Source organism: Cinclus cinclus, chromosome 4 (assembly GCF_963662255.1).
Source record: "Cinclus cinclus chromosome 4, bCinCin1.1, whole genome shotgun sequence".
Lineage (NCBI taxonomy): Eukaryota > Metazoa > Chordata > Aves > Passeriformes > Cinclidae > Cinclus > Cinclus cinclus.
Genome location: NC_085049.1, coordinates 28,142,024 through 28,162,137, shown reverse-complemented (window position 1 = coordinate 28,162,137; position 20,114 = coordinate 28,142,024). Strand labels below are relative to the sequence as shown.

The 20,114-nt window shown below is 42.8% G+C and overlaps 1 protein-coding gene across 1 annotated transcript in view; it reads right to left on the bottom strand.

Moving 5' to 3' along the window:
- IQSEC3 (IQ motif and Sec7 domain ArfGEF 3) overlaps positions 1 to 20,114 on the bottom strand; it is a 91,105-nt gene that overhangs the window by 40,725 nt on the left and 30,266 nt on the right. Inside the window, exon 2 of the mRNA XM_062490988.1 lies at positions 9,138 to 9,218. Coding sequence (XP_062346972.1) covers positions 9,138 to 9,218 — 81 coding nt within the window. The remainder of the gene's footprint in view (positions 1 to 9,137; positions 9,219 to 20,114) is intronic.

Here is a 20,114-nt window from a genome sequence, read left to right as displayed (position 1 = left end):
CTTACACATTTGGTCACACAAGCTCAGTTTTCCCTATGGCACCTCAACTTTTCTTACCTATGAGGAACAGAAATTATTCCTACCCCTATTCTCTATACTCAAACATAGAACTTTTGGGGCAAGATCATAAAAAAACCCATGAAGTTTGCCTAGACTCTACCAATCCTACTGTGTTGTTGAGCAGTGTCTTGGCTGGTGTTATAAATGGCTTTATTCCTGTGGATTGCACCTTCCTCAGTGGAGGGACTAAGCTAATATGCTCTATTTTAGGACATTCTATAACATCCTTATCACATCCAGTTGTGCTGTAACAACACAGATACTTTTCACAACACCATTCTGCACCATTCTGGTTTGTGCATCTCAACCTACCACTCTCACATCAGTGCATTCTGGGAAATTACAGGAATTGTTTATATTTTGCCAATCACCTCTGGAGGCATGTGGAAAAAAGCACTAGCAGTGTGTACATAGGGTAGCCTATCCCCATTTTTCCCTTTTCTGCAAAAGAGGGAACGAGAAATATTGCAGGCAACCCAGATACACAGACAAAAATAATGGCATCATAGCCTGCTTACAGAAAAGCAGTGTAGGATACAACAAAGGTAACACACAGCTCCAATCACCAGGCAATTAGTTTCCAGTGGGATGGTGGTACAACCTGTGTGTCTCTAAAGAATCGAGGTGCCAAGCAGAAGTGGTTAAAACTTAGTGAAACACACCTCCAAGTGATGTGGCCACAATTAGGTTTCATAGTCTCACAAGAAAAATCTCAATGAACTCATATCCTGTTCATGACACTTTTCTTCAGGATGATGTTTTCTCACAGAAGATGGAGTAGTGTCTGGCTATTCTGCAGTTCTTGAACAGGTGAGATGACAGTCCAAAATATCTCCCAACTTTTTTGCATGCACTCCCTCAGCTCTCTACTTCTGTTTCCACATCTCAGACTGGCCTGAGCAGCTGTACACTGTACTCCTCTTCAGCATTTCAGACTCTTCAGTTCTTCCTGAAGCATATTAAAATCTGCTAGAGCCACATGCAGGAGAAGGAATTCTAGTGCACAGATATGTTTTTCCAAGGGGAGAGTTTAGTGTATCTGAGCACAGAGCCTGTCCCATAGGGCTGACCAGAAGATGAACCTTCATAGAAGTGAGTTAGTGTTGCAGAGCACCAAAAAGACAAAGGCCTTTGGATTGACATCACACTACAAGAAAATGTGTAATAAAAGGCCACAGCCTCATTGTGTCACTGCCAAAGAATGCTGGCATGAACAGGATTATTCCAGCCAAGAGGCCTGCTCATTTATCTCCTGCTCATGTGTTCTTGTTCCCTACAGTTCCTTCTTTCATTTACACTATTTTTTATCTTTCTGCTTTTCCGGTTCCTTCTCTCCTGTTATTCTTTTTCTCTGTATAGTATGTCTGCCATCCATTCCTCCTCCTGTAGCCCTATAACATTTGTTGGGATGAATATGTCTCTCCCTTTCTTTCTCCTTGACTCTCTTTTTCCATCTCTTTGCCCTATCTGTCTCTGCCTTGTAAGCCATTAACAAGCACGTGGACAGAGGGTCCACAGAAAACACCTGTCAAGTTCAACAGAGCACACCTTGGTGTACAAAAGGTCTGGAATGGCTCCATTTTGAGGGTGGGTGCATCTTGACTGACACAGATCAGGTCAGACAGTACTAGCAGAAGATTAGTTTGAATGGTGTGAGCTCTACCACGGTCCATCTGCCATTATTTTACAAAGCATCTGTGCCCATTTTCTAGCGTTAAGATACAGGGCAATTTCCAAGGCTGGCACAGCTTCTTCTCATGCATGTATGTAGCTTTATCACACAGAAAACACAGGATAGTGCAGGTGTTTATGTGGCATTCTCCTGGCCTGGTACCAAAAAGCTGCCATGGTATGGGCAAGAAATTCTTTGTAGTATAGGAGAGAGAACATTAGGATGATCTGCAAGCCAGGGTGAACTGCCTGGTATAAATGCCACTAACTGATCTCAGCTGCTGAAAGTGGCTCCCACAGCTGCAAAGTTGGCTGTGATTGATCCTCTTTCACACATATTGCCATGGCCCCAGAAAGAGCAAGTATTGGCACATATGGGAGAAAAGCACTTGAATCCAACTCTAAATTCCTCTAGGGCAGGACCCACAAAAGCGACAGAAACAGGGAAAATAAAGAGCTGGAAGAACATTTGGCCAGGCAATGGCTGGATACAGCTTCAGGCTCTCAGAAAATGTGTCTCATGGGCATCTTTGCAGTTTCAAAATAGGATACTTCAAGTGTGTTTTCTTCAGCCTCTCTCTCCTAGCATCTTCCACCTTCCCAAAGAAAGGTGTTGATAGAGGCAAGCAAACCAACCTATGTAACAGAGAGACTCCAGATTCCACTAGAAATATTTTTTTTTCCTGTTGAAGAGCCAGTCTACTCGTCACTTTACTTCCCCACCCTCATGTTCTCCACACTTGCCTGAAAGTAGCTGCACCAGCTGTTGGAGAAGAGCAGGGAAATGCCTGTGTGGGAGAGAGTGCCAATATGTCCTGGTGGAGGTCCTTTACAGGACTGAGACGATGCATCTGAAACTGACCTCCTGTTTCTTTGGATGCTTCCAGAAAGATTCCTCCCAGGTCCTAGTACCAGAAGATTTCCCAACTATACCTCCCTGCAAGAGATTCCCAAGGTTGTCCGTAACTATGATGTTAAGGTTGTTTTCTAAAATATTTTTCACTTATAATTCCAAGTGTTTCTGTATTTACCCTAAATTTACATTCATTAAACATCTTTGTGATTCTGGACTTAGGCTCCTGCAAAGCAACTGAAGCTGCTATACAAAACTACAAAATTCCCATAAAAAGTGAGGAATCTGCTCACTCCTAAGCTTAGAAAGAGATCAACTCTGGGTCTAGACATTACTCTTGGCCCACATCTTTGTGTCAGACTGAAATCAAAACTCTGAAAACTGTGAGCTGGGGGAATATTTATGTGAACTTTGCTGGCCCATCTCTGTCTGTTTGCAGCTTCCCTGCAACCTCCAATTGCACTGTCTGGAACAGGATTATTAAGTCTACAGGGATAGAAGAATAAGAGATGAGCTGTTAAGAAGCAATAAAAAAGAAATCTTCACTTCATGCCCATGACCTCAATAAGGAAAAGAAATGAGAAGCACAAACAGGATGTGCTAGCAAAGCAGAAATATTGCTCAAACTTATGCGTGTTTTTAAAAGCAGTGCTCTGGAGGACTTTGAGGGGAGTGAAAGAAGTCAGATTCATGAGCTTTGTATATGGTCATTTGTCCTTAAGAGTACACAAGACCATGGATGTAGAGGCTTGCTTTGCACTGGCATGTCCACATCCTGTTAAGATTAAGCTGGAATCTTTTTCATTAAGAATCAGAGAAGAATTCAGCCTCCACGGCCCACTAATTGTGGGAACATGACACTGTCAGCTGGGGGGCAATTAGGCAGAATTGTTAGGTTTCTTTAAGTGGGAGGTTACAGATCTGATTTGATACACACTAGAATCATCACCATGCTTCACACCTGAGCCAAAGCCACAGAACAGCTCTGAGATGAGATGAAGCACTGACATCTAGAATCTATATACAATATCCTGCCAGCAACCCTAAATCAGAAATTACAATTTCCCATTTCATGAACTGGATTTGCATTTGTCATGACAGTCAAGGTCAATCTTCCACAAGTTTGGATAAAATGTTGAGTAGCTCAGTTGTTTAACTGTAATGCTTAAAGAGTGATGGATACTGGTGGAAAATCATCACTGTCTGCCTGTTTACCAAGGTACTTCAGTAACATCCAGAGTGAGCATCCACTTGAGTGGGTCAGTTCTCAATAGCTTCATGGGCCTCAGCCTTAAGGGACATTACAATCACAGCCCAAACATGGTCTGGGGAATTTCTCAGGAGAATCTAACTGTTAGAGAACCTGAAGTGACCCAAGGGCAAAGTGAGAGCTTTGTAGTGGAAGGAGAGATGCACCTGCACTACAGCAGTGAGGAGTCAAAGAGGGACGTGATGCTGTGACTATGCAGTGGATAAAATTCATGGCTCCTTTGTGCCAACATCTTCCAACATGACTTCACAGGACAAAGAAAAAATGCATGTTCAATGGAAACAGAGTTTAGGTAAAGAGACATGAAGAGTCAGAGACAGAGATGTCCAGAAGTAAATGAAATCAGATTCTGGGCTTTAAGTATGTGCTGCTGAGGTCGCAGCACATTCATGCAGCTCAAAGAGCTATCAAGAAAGATGTTGGAAGGTTTGGCTTGAACAAACTGTCCAAAATCTGTCCTTCCACTTATCAGCCTCTCACATACAAAAATGGAGCAACCAGCACCAAGGACTTCCTCCAGCAAGAACACACATTTCCAGTTCAGTACTTTGGTAAGTCACAAGTGGGGCAAGAAGGAATTTCTCCAGAAATGCAAGGAAGGCTGGCTTGGAGAAGCAGTCAATGGTCCACATGTCTCCTTACCACTAACTGCTGCCAGGAAACAGCCAATTTGTTATGGTGACTAATTCAGCAGGCACTTTAGAAATGAGTCCACAGGGGTTCAAAGTTTAAACCATACTGAGTTATAATTTCATTGGTCCACAATCATGAAGTATACACTTTGCAAATTTGTGTCACTAATTATGTTTTAACCCTGATCTAAGCATCAGTCTCCCTATTGGAAAGTGTGGAAAATATGAACAGAGCTTGTCCAACTTTTCCAAAGTTATTTCAGATCCTAGCCCTTCTTCCAAGTACACATCCAAGCCCTTCCAGAAGACTCCTCTCTCTTCCTGAGAGAACTCTGTCTCCTTTGCCTTAAAAGCAGGTCAGGTCTTATCTGCACTTCTTCCACAAAGCTTCACCACTCCAGTGCTCTTCCCAAATCCATTGCCAAAGCAGACCTGCCTCAGATGCTTAAAGTTTTCTGTAGAACTTTTCCCATCACAGGAGGAGAGGTGATTTTCTGCTGATTTCCTATTCAGCGCCACAGAGGCAGACTTCGAAAAGCCTGTGAAAGGCAACTGAAATGAATATACTGTTCCCTCCAATTGTGACTCCATCATTTCCTCTCATTACTCTAATAGAAACAAATCTTTCTCATCTCAGCCCTATTACCTCACACAAAGGAAAATGGTATGTAATCCTTTTAGAACTGGGCTGCTGCTGGACACATTTTAAGGTCATTGTTCTGGGATGCCAGTCTCCACTCTATGTGACTGGGAGAAGTGGGAAATGCAATTACTAGGCTATTCAAATCCCTAGAATGAAACCCTTCCATTAATAGGCAAAAGCCAGCAAGAAAAAGAGCCATTGCTTCATGAAATTACAGGGTTTGGCTAAATTAGAGTCTAATCAGCACCTCAGTAAAGGAGCAGGGTTAGCTCCTACTGCCATCCCTGGAGTTTCTTCATGTCACTCAACCTGATATTTGGTATCCCCAATGGAAACCCAACCTGCAAGATATCTTATGGTCATGAAGCTGATGTACAAGTCCAGCGGAGACAGTGGTAAAGGATTTATACTGTCTTTTGATATGGGAAAGCCTATAGAATTCAGGAACAGAAATCTGTCTGCTGCTGCCATCACCTCATCCTATACCTTGGCTCTGAGATTCTGGCAGAATCTGGGATCATATCTGTCTCTTAATATTCATGGCCTATAGCACCAGTTTTGCTAATTGCTGGTGCAACCCAGCTAAGCAATCAGGTGGGAAATTTGCATTGCTAAACTCACAGAGCTGCAACTTCCCCACAGGGAATTCACATGCTGGAGGAGAGAAGGGGGCTAGTTCTGCTTGTGGCAGTCAGTGAAGCAAAGCAGAACAAGATGAGTGGGAATAATCTCAACCACCTCATTGAGTTGGCTTCTGTTGAATGGTTAGACACTGACATGTTCCTAATCATTCCCATCCATGTGAAGCCAAGACATTTTTAGATAGCAGCAAAGCAAGAGCGAAAAATCTTGCAGAGAAATGTTGGGGAAGATGACACAAGAACAGCAATGACCATCACAAACCACAAGCAGAGACAAACTTTTTTCCCAGATTGTTCCTGGCAGTCAGCCTCTAACTGTTACTCCCTGCATCTGCTTCTCCTCCTGCTCCTCTCTTGAGCTTCATGACTGCTTCTGCTGGTCTCTGACTGCAGTCAGACAGTCCCTCATCACACTGTTTTGATGTCCCTTCTCTTTATCCTTCTCTGCTGTGTTTTTACTGTCTCCCAAAGGATTCCTGTCCCACAAGATTAGTCTGAGCTCCTGCTGAAAATAGAACTATTCTTGCAGGTCCCAGACAGAAGGGATGTGGGCTGAGGCACAGTTCCTGACAGAGGAGTAGAAAGCAGCTGATCACCACTGGAGTCTCCAAGTCCCTTGAAGAGCTGAGAGTCACTTCCCTGTTTATGCTCTTTATTAGTCCCTATTCTCTTTAATCGGCTTAGACTGATGAGCCGAGGCAGCGGTAGGGATCAGCCAGGCTGTTTAATTAAAGGATTGCAGCTCAGCCTTGCAGTTTGGGGGTTTGTGTAAATGAGCTGCAAGTACATTATTTAATCTGCTGTGCAGAGAGGAGTTGGGGCATTAATGAAGCAAACTCTAATTAAAACTAGATGGCTGATGGTTATTAGTGGCATCAGTTCTGACAGGATTGATCTCATTTAGAGGAAACCATCAGGAAGGGGAAAAGAGAATAAACCTGAGCTGGTTTATCAGAATTCACAGCAGCACCACTTGTGACTGGCTGTCCATTCAGTGGAACTCATAAGAGCTTCAGAGGGAGCCCCTATGTACCAGGCTCTCCCACCAGGAGCCCTGGTGAGCTTATTTAGCTCATATGCTTGGCTCACCCAGGATCTGATTGCCTATTCAGGCTGTCTGACCAACATATTTCAGACAGACACACTCTATAGATGATATGATGAGCTTCTCCTAGAAGCCTACTTAGCCATTCCAGAACACCAGATGGCTATCAGCTCCATGCTGACTCCGTGTTTTTCCCTCTCTGACATTCTTTTGCCTTCCTCACAGCATTGTATATGTGACTTTGGACATGAAGGAAGTCCATGGCAGGCTGTAGGACTTGGCAGAGACTAGGAGATGTTTTATGGCTAGCATAAAACTCAACAGTGAGTTCAATAACTCTCTGTGCCTGTTTCTCACCTTCAAATAGCCATGGTGACTTCGACCGTCTTTATCTCTGCACAGAATATTGTGTCACACACAGACAGATTCAGGACTGCTGTTGGGGTTTGGAGGCATTAGAAATGGAAACAACATGAGAAAGACTGGGGAAAAAAGTGAGGAGTACATGAGGCCTTCAGTGTGGGACAGTCTACAAAGGCATCAAATGGAGAGGTATAGATCAGTACTGGGATCTGAGAAGCCCAAATGCAACATGCCATAGGGGTCATTGTCATTCATCCCCAAATCATGATTTTCAGGCTCATCTTTGGACGCAACTTGCCAAAGTTTTCAAATTACTGAAACAGGTGATCACTCTTTCTTCATTTTATCTGTCAAATCCCAGCAGAAGGAGGACAGGCAAACTAAGGCTCAAGGGATAGACAGGCCTCTGGAATCATCAGGACAAAAGGAAGGCCTGACAAAGAACATGACAAAAATGATCCTAGAGCTTAAGACTGTATGACAGACAGCCTTGTAGAATAAGAACATTCTAGAAACTAAGGGATATAATCAGAAATAAGAGGGAGGTTGGGACAAGAAAGGGGCAGGGTCAAGGATATAAAGATAGAATGCTATGGCAAAACTGATCCTTAGTTCTAGACAAACTAGAGAACTTAAACAAAACTCTCTCACTCCAGAAATGTAAGGGAGAGGTGGCTTTCCCTACCACAGAAATCTCTGTTTTCTCCTCTGCTGTCTCCTTTTCCTTGACAGCATCTCCCCATCTGCCATGACAGGGCTGTCATGCAAATTTTACTAATGTCTGAAAGCCCTCACCACAGACAGATCATAGGGGTTAACTCTTCCATCTTCATACACAAATGGGCAGGAGAGGTCCTGATTCTTTACCCTGTCTCCAAGTGTGGCCAAACCCTACTTCTGAGCATACACATCCACCCACCCCTGTTCTCTTCACAGTTGTCCAGCACTCACACTTTTTCTTGGAAGGAAATCAGAAACCACGGTCTGCTCTGGTGAGCAGAACAAGAGAAATACAATTTTAAAAATACTGTAGCCTCACTATTGCAATTTCAGTTCCCAGTTCTGTTCAGAGCCCAGCTAGTAACTCAGGCTTTTTACACAGGTGCCAAAGGTCAGAGGTAAAAGTCTAGCAGTGCGATGAGAGAAATCTTTAAAGAGAAACCTCTTTGCTGTTTTCAGAAGGGCGATGAGGCCTGGAAAAACAGAGTAGGTCCATAAGGGGTAAGGGTAGGAAGTTCTGAGAAGGAAAGGAGATGGCAAGAACAGAGGGACAAGGCCAAGTGTGGAAGCTAAATACAGTATATGCATCTTGAATACCTCTGAAGCTCTTTGGACCCCTTGGTCTTGGCACTGACATCTTTCACTGATGAGGAAGAGCTGAGAACTGCTTGTATCCTCACATCTGGCTGCACTGGATACAAGCTGGTCATAGTTAATAGTACCTGTCTATAGCTGTTATGGCAAGCTCACACCATTTGACACAGGTGAAAATGCTTCCCCCACCTTGTCTCAGGGTGTGAGACAGAACCCTGAGTTTTTTGGGTGACTTTTGCTGTATTTTAAATGTTTTAGTGCATGTGTCCAGGAACCCCATAATGTGAGATTAATAATTTGAAGAAGAGTGAAGCATATGCGTGTCAGTATCACATATAGCAAGAAAAAGTACAAGCATTAATGTGGGTCTATGGAAGTGGATGTTTGAAGAGAGGCTGAAGAAATATTTTGTGTGTGTGTGTGAGTAGAAATCAGGGAGGGGGTGCAGGCAATTATACAACAGTGCAAACAGTAATCTCTGGGAGTGAAAAGAGAGGGACAGCAATGCTGGGAACATGGGATGTAGGGGAGGATGGAGAAGGATTGGCATACATAATATATGAGTTTTGTCTGGGGCAGGAAGATCAGTGATGGATAATAAAGAATTAGAAAAAAATAAAGGTTTTGCCAGTAACAATTTCCCACCTTGGTGAGGAGTCTGGAGATGAAGGCTTCTGCTCTGCATCAGCTGCTGGACAACAGAACTGGTGTAAAACAGTTTCATTCCTGTAAGAAAAAACAAACTACAGTGGGTCAGTGTTCACTCAGCAGAAGCTCAAGGGAGAATGACATTTTTAGAGCTGTTCCATGGGGACAGTGACTCCCAGTGATGCTGAAAGAGTAGTCTAATTATTACATGAACATTTTTCACTCCAAGGTGGAGGGAAGCAGAGAGAAGTGGGCTGACATTTTTATTCCCTTACCTTTCCTGTTCTGCTGCTAATGTCACCCTGTGGAGAATGGGGCAAAAGTGCACAAACCAAAAGTTTTCCTTCTAGCAGCATTTATTTCACAGTCCCACACATCTTATGAAAAACAGTTTTGTCTGTCTTTAATTCTATTTCTTTTGGGACAGAAACATGTCCTTACATGTGTTTTCTTGTATATATTTCCTATACATTGCAAAGTAGTTGAAATTTTCTTACCAGTGGCTAAATTACCTCTGCAGACATTTCTCATGAAGCCTCTCTATAGCACAGAAATGGCCTTAACACATCACTACTGGGCATTACCAGGAGTAGTAGTGGGGCACTGATGGGACAAGCACAAGCAGGAGGACTGAGAGTATGACAAGAGAAAGAGACAATAGAAGAGAAAAACAAAACCCTAAGAAGTAACCAACTTGAGCAAAACAGGAAAACCAAACACTAAAAATGTGTTTATTAGATAAGAAAGACAAAATATTTCATCCAAAGTAAGAAATCTTCATGTTACAGAAATTTTAGACACTGGGCTCTCATTTTCATTAGATAGGTTTATTGCAAGAAGTAAATTATGGTATTTGGTATCTTGAGCTTGATGCCTCTAAAGAGGGATCAAGAGAGATCCCAAAAGAGGGAACAAAGAAACCCCTGGGCGATCACACCCTCATGATTTAAACTCCCCATACCTCATGCCACAGTCCAGATCAACAGCATTACTGGGGTCTGGGGTCTCCTTGCTCTTCATGGTTTGGTATTTTGTTACCAAATGGTTGCCACTTGTTCTTCTTCACATCCTCCTTAAATCAGTTTCATTGGAGGTTTTGGTCAGTTCTGTAGTCAATGTGTCTTGGTTTGAAAGACAGGTGTCTGCCAAGGAAGGTGGGAAACATAGGGAAAAAGAGGCAGGAACAAGGATGGACAAAAGACTGAGAAATAGAAGCTTGTATATAAATGAAATGCCTTGCTACTTAATTATCATGGTAGAAACACAAAGAAAAGGGAAACTGGGAAAGGAAGAGTGGTGTGAAGTTTCAGGATTTTAGGCTCTGTCTCCTGTGGGTGTTCTAAGAAAAAAAAAAAAAAACATCTCCCAGATCTTCATCAGGGTGAGCACACTGAGCACCAGAGCTGCAGTTAGCTCTTGACTCTTTGTTCTCATGATCTCTTATGTGTGCTCAAAACCAGTGCTGGGTGTTTTCTGCCCAAACCAGAGTTGTCTTGAACCTCTGAGATCCTAAGATCTCTGGAATAGTCGTGCCCCTTACTTCCCACCACCAGATGTTGATCATCTCAAAGGCAGAAATCTGCCTCCAGGCCATTTGGGATCCTAAGTGTCCCACGCCAGGGGCCATGACTCATGGAAAATCTACCAAGGCAGTGGTGAGGAGCAGATACTGCCTGATGGAGGCAAATATATGAGATGCAAGTTGGTATTCCAAATCTGTGCTGAAAGCTCTTCCCGTGACTGGAAGCAGGGGAGGATATCTTATTATTCCTATTAAATCCAAGTTCTCCACATGCCCAGGAGAAGTTGGAGCTCAGGGTTATTTGCACTCTTCTTTTACAGCTTGCTTCTCCTTCCCTTTTGTGCTCACCAGGTATACACCACAGGGACTGGGTTCCACCTTGGACACTACTCCTGTTCATTTTCCTCTTTCTTTCCATCTCTTGATCCTGCACACATCTGATGTTTTGCAAATCCACACCCTCACTTTTGCATCATAGCACCCAGACAGGAGCAGGGAGAGGGTTAACCTGTGGAAGAAGTTGGCCCATTCCCACCTGAAGAGGTTGTGTGTTATCAGGGCAAAGCAGCTTTAATCTGGGTGCAAAAGGCAAGCGTCCTAGAGCCTTATTGCTACTTCTAAGCCTCAAGGAAGTGCTCCAGGAAAGCAACTGTCTTCCTAATGCTGTGAAGTCTTCAGGTAAGATGTTATTTTTGTTGCTGTAATTCAAGAGGGCCTGTCAGTGCTGTAGTGTCTGGTGGCTCCCTGGATTTTATCGTCCTGTAGTGCTGTCAACTTTTGCAAGTTTGAGGTTTGAAGTGAGCTTTGAGATGTTTAGAATCTGTCATAAGTCAGGGTAATGTTTTTGATGGTGGTTTATTGTTTTTTCTTTTCCTTTCTATGGTGTCTTTTTGTTGTGTTTTAAAATAAATCTTATTTAATAAGCCAGAAAGGCTACAAAACTTGAATATGTGGCCTCTGAGAAGTTAAACCCTAGAAAGCAGGAGTCTTGTTTTAGCCTTAGAAAAACAGGTAGGGAGGAAAAGTAACTTCATTCATTACTTTGGAGTGCATATCTGTAATTTTGTTTCTTTTTAAATTATTCTGGTAGGTGGCAATGGTCAACCAAATAAAAGGGTAGGTTCAGGGTTTTCTTTTTTTGCCTGTGTTTCTGTGTACATCCCCTACTTTTCCTTCCTCAAACCATTGCAGAGACTGAAATTAAGCACACACTATCATAAGCAGTTCAGGCAGGTGATTGTGGAGATAATTTCTCCCCATCTGCCAGGATACTGCTGAACTGCAGTTACCAGTTCTGCTCTGGAAAACTGTTCTGTTTCCAATTTGCTGCTTTAAAAATAAACAAATTATTATCTCTTGGGGTGTACACCGATGCAAGTTTGTAATGGACTACCAACGAGAAGCAAAGGTGTTCTGGGTGAGTTGGGTGGTGCAAAAGGGCAAAGGGCTCAGGGAGGAGGAGGGGGAGGAGGCATGCTGGGGTAATTGCTGCCAGCACTATGATACCAGTGTGTGGAGGAGCAGCAGAGGACAGACAAAGGCAAGCACAAATGCAAAAGAAGGACTGAGAACAGCCTGAGCCTGTCAGTGCCTTGCTCCATCTAGCTGGGATGCACGCTCCGGAGGCAAGGATTTGACAGTCCAGACCTATCTTAAATGCAGAGATAGCTTGGCCCAGAAGTTACCCATGCTGTCAATTGAAACATTAGCCCTCTCTCCTCTGAGACAAAACAGCTGACTGAATTTTATTCAGCTGTTTTCAACATTGCTCCTGACAAGAGGTGTCCTGCAGCAGGGGTATCTGTGAATGAACTGTCCAGCCACAGCAATTCCTGCTCTGTGATGAACTTTAGAGAGGTTTGTGCCAAACCTCCTGGCTAGCACAAGCTGTCTAGTCAGCTCAGGAGATAGCTCTACCTTCCTGACTTCTCAGAAAGTTGGACTGTGCAGCAAAGGGGATCCATGACTTACACTGCCTTGATCTTTCATTGATTGATCCCAAGGAGATAAGCTTTTTTCTTTCTTAAAAACTGGTGCTGTAGAGGGAACAACTGAAGTCCAAAAACTGAAACTCTGTGTAGCTTGCACATCACAGGGCCAAATGGAGCAAACTTTCCTGAGAGTCCCTTAATGCTGTATCTTCCCTTCGGACAAGTGCCTGGTGCTTTCTGCTAAGTAAGTTCTGTCCCCTAAGCACCAGCACCCACTAGTTTAGCACTGATGAGGGCTGCCTTGAAATAGAGATGCCCCTCTGCTGAGAGCTGTGTTATGGTAAACAAACCTAACCTCTTCTTGTTGTCCTGCACCCCCACAAAAGCAAACCCCCAGCCAAGACAGCATATGGAAAACAGTGGTGCTCCCTGCTCTCCAGCAGTCAGCTTTAATTAAGCATATATCTTGTGTGGCCTGCTCCCGAAGCTAAAGAGCATCTCTGTGCTTTTCTGCATGAACAATTTTAGACTACAAGAAATATCAAAACAAGACAGAATGAAAATTGTTCTTGCTACAAGTACACAGAGTGTACTGTGTACTTGTACTTCTCTCTACCATGGTGCAACACCCCTGCATCCATCCCACCACTCTGGTCAGTTGTGTAGGATTGCTAGCATGCTCCATAAATGAAGAACACTGGGTCCCCCAACTGCCAGTACTTACCTCTGGATTCTGATCTGTGAGCCCTACTGGCTTGAATATCCAGTAGCCTTGCCCTTGGCCCAAGCACACATCAGTTCTTAGAAATCTGACAATGCTGAATCAAGCAATGTTCTGTCGGTAAATAACTACTCCAAGACATGCAGCCTTTCTGCTTTCTCTTTAAAACTCCCCCTTCTGATGAAAAGCCAGAGGCTTTGACCAAAAGTCACTGTTTTTAGTGCTGGATATCTCAGCTTTCCTGCAGTCTTTTACTACTTGTCTCTATCTTGCTTTTTTTGGATAGCTGCCAAGAGAACAGATGGAGTCGCAGAAAGTCATGGCCTAAAAGAGAAAGACTAAAGGCAGAAAGAGTCAAAGAAGAACTGAAGTCATCTCAGATGAAGTTTTTCTGGCTGCTATTTTTCATAAGATAAGCACTGGAGAACCACAGACAGAAACTATTTAGCAATGCTAGGTTATTGAAAGGCCAGCTGAAGTCCTTTGACTTCCCCAAAATGAAGCTCAGTGCTACCTCTACCTACCAATGGAGCTGTGACACAACATAGCTAAGGTTAGCTGCAGACCTTACTGCTTCTCTCACCTCCCTCCTGTGACTGATCTATTTTTTACTCCAGTCAACCAGGAACTGAGAGTTGGAGATCTCAAAAAGGCACTGTTTCCAAGAGTACTGTCTAACAACTAGCTGCTTCTCCCCACTTCTTCACTCTTCACTGCAGAATACCACAAATTTTTCTGTCTTAATGGCTCATCTCAATTATAGGGCATTAGACTGGTGTTTTGGAGGCCATTGAATATGGGCAGGGTTCATATTTTAAGGAAACATACATGATCAAAAATAAATTCAAAGTAATTTCTGGAATATAGTTTCATTAAGTTCCTGTAAATCTGATGGCCTCTTCACTGTTATGGGATACTGTTGATGGCAAGAATTTGATAAGATTCAGAGAGGACCTGGACATTTTAAAGATTATCATATTAGAATACTTAATGCAGATCCTTCCCAAAGCACATGTGTAGGACTCAAAGTGATCAACATTAGAAAGCCCACAGTTCTTTTTTACTCTTTCCTCTTGAACATTTGATGTTGGCTATCTCAGAAAAACAGTTATCAAACCAGAACCACGAAAGTGACTGACCGAGAAAATTGCGTGTTAAGGGGCATGGGCCTTATTAACCAAGATACTGAAGTGTGGGAGTGCAGAAAGCCTGAAACTATTGTTGATTGGAAATAGAACAAACCTTCCCAAACAATGTTAGAATGACAATATAAAAGAAAACCTTTACTTGAAAGCATTTAGGTACACAATATGGCAAAACCTTCATGTAGTACAGTAATCCTACAATTTTTATAAGGTTAGTTGACTTATCTTATATTGTCCAATTAGGAGAGTAGGTGGTTAAGTAAAATGTCCCTGGGTACTGCCCCTTTGGAATCGCTCCAGGGGCTTCTTTGCCCCACTTTGTTTTTACTTTCCAGATTCTGGTTGGAAAAAAGAACATTCTTGTAGTTAGTTCTTTTCTTGGAATAAGACTAAACAGTATTTCAGGAATGTAGTTAGAAGGCTAGCTTGTTTTTCCAAAAGGTAGGGGAAAAAGGTAGTAAAAGTAATAGGAGTTACAGCCATGCATTAGAAATCAAAAAAGCTATAAATATATAAAAATACAAAAAGCTAAAAATCTTTTGGCATCACTATAATTTTATTTTACATTCTCTCAGCTACTACAGTCCCAACCTTAGTGTTGCTGGGATTCAGGGATCAAGAATTTTCTTGACTTATTTCAGACCAGTGCCTGTCTAACTCTACCAATAACCCTCCACAGGCTTCCACATCTAGTTAATTGCATGACAAAAATGAAGATGTGTCTCGATGATATCTGAATTGCAGCACACAGTCCTGCCTAACTAAAGCAGACTGCTGAAGGAACCCCAATGTGCAGTGGCAGCAAGATGGATGAATGTACAACATATACAGACATGCCCAACCTTGCCAGGATGCACTGCAGCCCCTCTTTCAGTCCACCTGAGTGCCTGTTGTTCTACAGCTCTTCAGAATTCTCAGAGCTGTAGCTCCTTCTTCTCTCCACCACTCAAAGTCATGCTAGGAGGAAAGAAGAGGGGGGAACTTCCCAGGAGCATCTATTCTCTCTGCTTGCCTGCCAAAAATGAAAAATCAAATATGTTTTGTAGTCTGGAACTTGGCTTGCCTTGATCATCTAATGAGTGTTGGAGAAAATGTCTTCTTCCATCTTTATAAATTTGATTATCAAAAGATCAGTGCTCATCCTCTAAAACTTACCTAGTCCCAGCTTAATCATCATCTTCCTTTTTGGTACAAAATTTATTTTAAGTCATACAACCTTTGCATATCATTACTATAAATTTCTCTTTTTTTAGTGCTTGGGGAGGGGATGAATATAGCATTCCCATCTCCAGAGTATTTACATTTTCTCACTAGAATATGTCGATTTTAGAGACCCTATAAAATATCTTAAAACAAGTTGCCCTTGCTAGTATAAAATACCATATGCACACACTACTGTTTGGAAAGTGACAATCCAATGTGACACTGACGCAAATGTGTGTCTCGGAGCTATTGTGGGGGTTTCAGAACAGCACAGCTTGGAAGGATAAGCACAAAGCACCGTGCTGGGGAAATGGAATTTCCTGTGTTGGAGGAAGAAGGTCTGAGCCAATGCTGCTGCGATCTGATCTTTTTTTGGTTAACTCGTTGGGTGACTACAACAGATATGTCAAATGTGCCATTCATTTATCACCATCTGCTTCTAGGGATGGGGAGATTAATGCCGTATCTTCCTGAACAGTTGGTTTCTCAGCTTACTTTAGTCCATATAAGTGGCAGGGATTTCTCCTGTTCATCTTCACTTTTACCTTGAAGAAATTCTTGGGGGAAAATGTGGCATGACTGGCAGATCGGGGCACAGATTTTGGGAAGAAATTGTGGTGCTTTGTGCCAATTTCAGTACAAAGAACATGACCAGTAGACACATGCATGTGGATGTGTACAAGAGGGTCTGAGCATTTAGTGATAGACCCTCTTTAACGTAAGGTGGCATTTTTAGACTTGGGATCAGAGTCAGCAATGTGTCTTGCAAATGGTGAAAATGAACTGTGGCCTCATGTTCTGGCTCAGCAGGGTCTGTTCCTCTGCCATGGACCTAGAGACATGGCTTTCTCTTGGGCAACAGGCTACTTGACATAAAGATGTCTCCTGTGAATTCATGGTTTTAAATGAAAATTGCTGCTGACAAGTCCATTTTGTTACCCAGAAACACTTGAAGGAAATCTCATCCATTTGTTAAGTCTACCAGGTGTGGCTGGGCTAACTGCCAGGTTTTCCTACATGCTGGAAATGAGCAAGAATGGGAAAAGGAATGGGATGTGCTTGGGAATCAGCTGCAGGGAGAGAGTCCGTACTGGGTTCTGGGTCCAGTCTGACTGATGTCTCTTTGTGACAGCCAGAAACAAAGTCTGGGGCCAGGTTTTGAACTCACTTTCCAGCATTCCAAACTGGGACATTTGGATGGCCTGGGAAAAGGTAACTAGGTCTCCGTAGAGGGGTACTCATATCTCTGATGTTGTTGTGTTGTTGCCTCTTACAGAATTACTTGATGAAATACTCTTTGGGTTTATGGGGGATGATTCTCGTGCTCCCCTATGTGTCCAGTGGAAGTGATTGACTCAGAAGTTTCTTTTCTTGCTAATCTTTCCTAAGGGACAGTAGGAACAGGGATGAGGGAGATTATAGTGCTTGATGATCTATTTTCAGGAAAAAAACTTCCTGGGGAGAAGAGAGTTTGTCATTAGCTGCTAGAGGGATTGGGGGCCTGTGTCTCCTGAAATATTGTTGAATCACATGTCAATCAGGAGTCCATTCACTCCATTTAAATTGGCATGGCTGTTTGCTAATTGGATTGGTTCCTGTAGGCACAAAAAGGAAGAGGCCAAAGTGGCCATGGGAGGAGAATACACTGCGTGTTGGACTATGCAGTCCAATATGCACCTTCAGCCTCTTCACATCCTCTGTCAGTGGTGGAAACAGTTGATGACTTTTTGTGCCAGACAAGCCACAAGATCATTTTCTTTGCTAGCAGGCTGAGTAGTGCCACTCAGGAAAAGAAGCTACAGTATAAAGGAGCAGTGTGATACTCTGTGTGTGTGCACATCTTGATCATGTGGAGGGGATCCTCTGGTGACACATGCAGCACTCACTACAGTGAGCAGAGGTTCATAAGTTGTAGCCAAAACTAAACTTTAGATATCACAACTAGGAAGCTGCTAAGAATCTAAAGCATGTGTGAGGGGGAGTTTTTATAAGTTCCTGAAATAATTTCAGTTAAATAATTACCATAAACAGAAACTGTGTCAAATAATTTCTTAATAGAAAGCTATTTTTCCAAGATAACATGTGATCTTTTCCAAGAAACATTCCTCACTTCCAAGTATCATCAATATTATAATATTTTTTAAGATTATATATGTAATGGAATAATTATATGTCAGCAACTGCATGCTGACAAAGATCTTCCGCAGTTCAAAACATCTTTTCATACCTCCTCTATTTTGTACTATGCAAAGGCCCTTTCTTCTTTGTTCAAATAATAAATTTATAACTAAATAAAATTAAAATAACCAGCAAAAGTTCACTTTTAAATACACTGATAAGCCTTCTCCAAATCCCCTCCAGGACTTCACATAATAATTATAGTTTGCCAGCCTCATACCAATGAGTATGTGGTCCTTCTGAAGAGATCCAGAACCAGCACTCTGCCGGAATGCTGTGCTAGCAAAGCAAACACCTTTTTTCTTCTCTCCTATTTTGGGGCAATGTGTATGAACACTAAAAAAACCCAAAAGACTTGTGTTTGTGGAATTGGCAAGCCCATTCATAATCACTGGGACTGCGAGATATAAACGGAATTTAGGTCTCTTCCTCAGTAAGAATAAATTATTTTTACTTTTTGAATGTGTCAGAATTGGACTCAGTCAAAGGATTTTTATTATGACTGAGTATTTGATCTGTTTTTAATCAAGCTTACACTTTTTACTGGCTTCTCACTCATGCTTAACCCCTTAGTACAGGAAGAAAGCCCTGGAATTTTCCAGAGGCTAAAACCAAAGTGTGCCTAGCACAGGAGAATGACACAAAAGTAGATGAAGGAGTGCAGTTCAGTAATGCAGAATCTCATAAACATGCAAATTAGCTCCATCCACGGCTCACCTCTGAGCTCTCTGTGCCTCTTGGCAGCACTGTCTGCTGCAAACCTGTCCCTGGCTGGCACTGCATGGCCAGATGTGCTGCTGGTACCCCTGCAGCTCTGTGCCCCCGCTGGCAGCTCTGTGTTCCATGCTGGAAACCAGCACAGCATGACAGTGAATTGCACCAGCAACTAAAGACAAGCTGAAAAGCTCGATCCTACCACGCTGGGCTGATGCGCTAAATGTCAGTGGTGATGTTATACTGCACACTCACCAAGCATTTTCAGGATTGTTCTGTGCAGTAAATCCTGCTACCAGGGGCTGAGCTTCCCCAGCTCTGCTGTTGAGGCTTGACACAAAACTCTAACACAAGGACTGCAACTGAATGCAGTGAGGAAGATCAGGGCTTGGCTTGCAGAAGGCTTTAGAGCTCTGGTTTGGGGCCTTGGCTCTGGAAACCTCGTTACTACCACACCTACAGGTATCTGGGGCTGCTGCATCAGTGACCCCAAACTGAAAGTGGAGTGATTTCCTAATGGGGAAGGATCACAAGGAGAACTAGGAATGCAGAACTGGACATAGGTTGCTTGCTGGCATACCCAAGGCTAAATGGTGCTGTTCCCTGGTGACAGAGAGCTGAACTGCTTCTGCTGTGGGAAAGAGAAGAGCAGAGAGAAAGCACAGGCCCAGTTGCAGAGTTGATTCTAATGCCTCAAGGGACAGATAGCAATAGTCACCACTCCTTCAGAGGAAATTTAATTTGCCCATTTGCCTTCCATACACACCCACCCACATGCTTCCACCAGGGCCTTGACATATGGAAAACAGACAGTGTTCGAGGCTGGTTGTGGACACAGCAGCTGGCTGACACCAAGACCAGCTGTATTTGCATAAGTAATTGCCCTGAAAAGAAAGTACCATTTGGCACCAATGCAAATGGGTAGACGGTGCAACTTGAATACTCAGCACATGAGCATCACAGATACTTGGGTTTCAGTTAAGAGGAGATTTCACAGCTTCATAAAATCCTGACCTTGCTAAAGTTGCAGAAGAACAGTTGGAATTAATGAGGTGTTCTAAGATTTGGAAAATGTATGAAAGTTGTTCCCTTTGCCCATCTTAACTGTTCAATAATTCCTGAGATTTATAACTAGTAGGACATACAATTGTCTGTCAAGTCAATTTATCAAGACAATGGCAATTTAGTTTAGTCCTAGCCCCAGGAGCTGGATTATTTTATACTCTTCCTGGTGCAGCAAAACTGGGAAAAAAATTACCACAAAGATGGAGAAGGCATCACTTTTTAGCCTTGCATATAGTAATTGTTCATCCATGCTCTATCTCAGAGCAAGGTACCAATGTCAGCTAACACTCATACATAGATTGGTAGATATAGATATATATCTGGCCAAAGATATATACATATACCTGGCCAAAGGAGCAGTGCTTCAGTCAGTGATGACTATGGGAATCTATACAGCCTGGACCTGCAACCACATCTACAGTTCCCCTGGAATTAGATGAGCTACTTATGTCTGTCTGTACTACTGGATATCTCTGTAATGCCTTATTCCAGCTA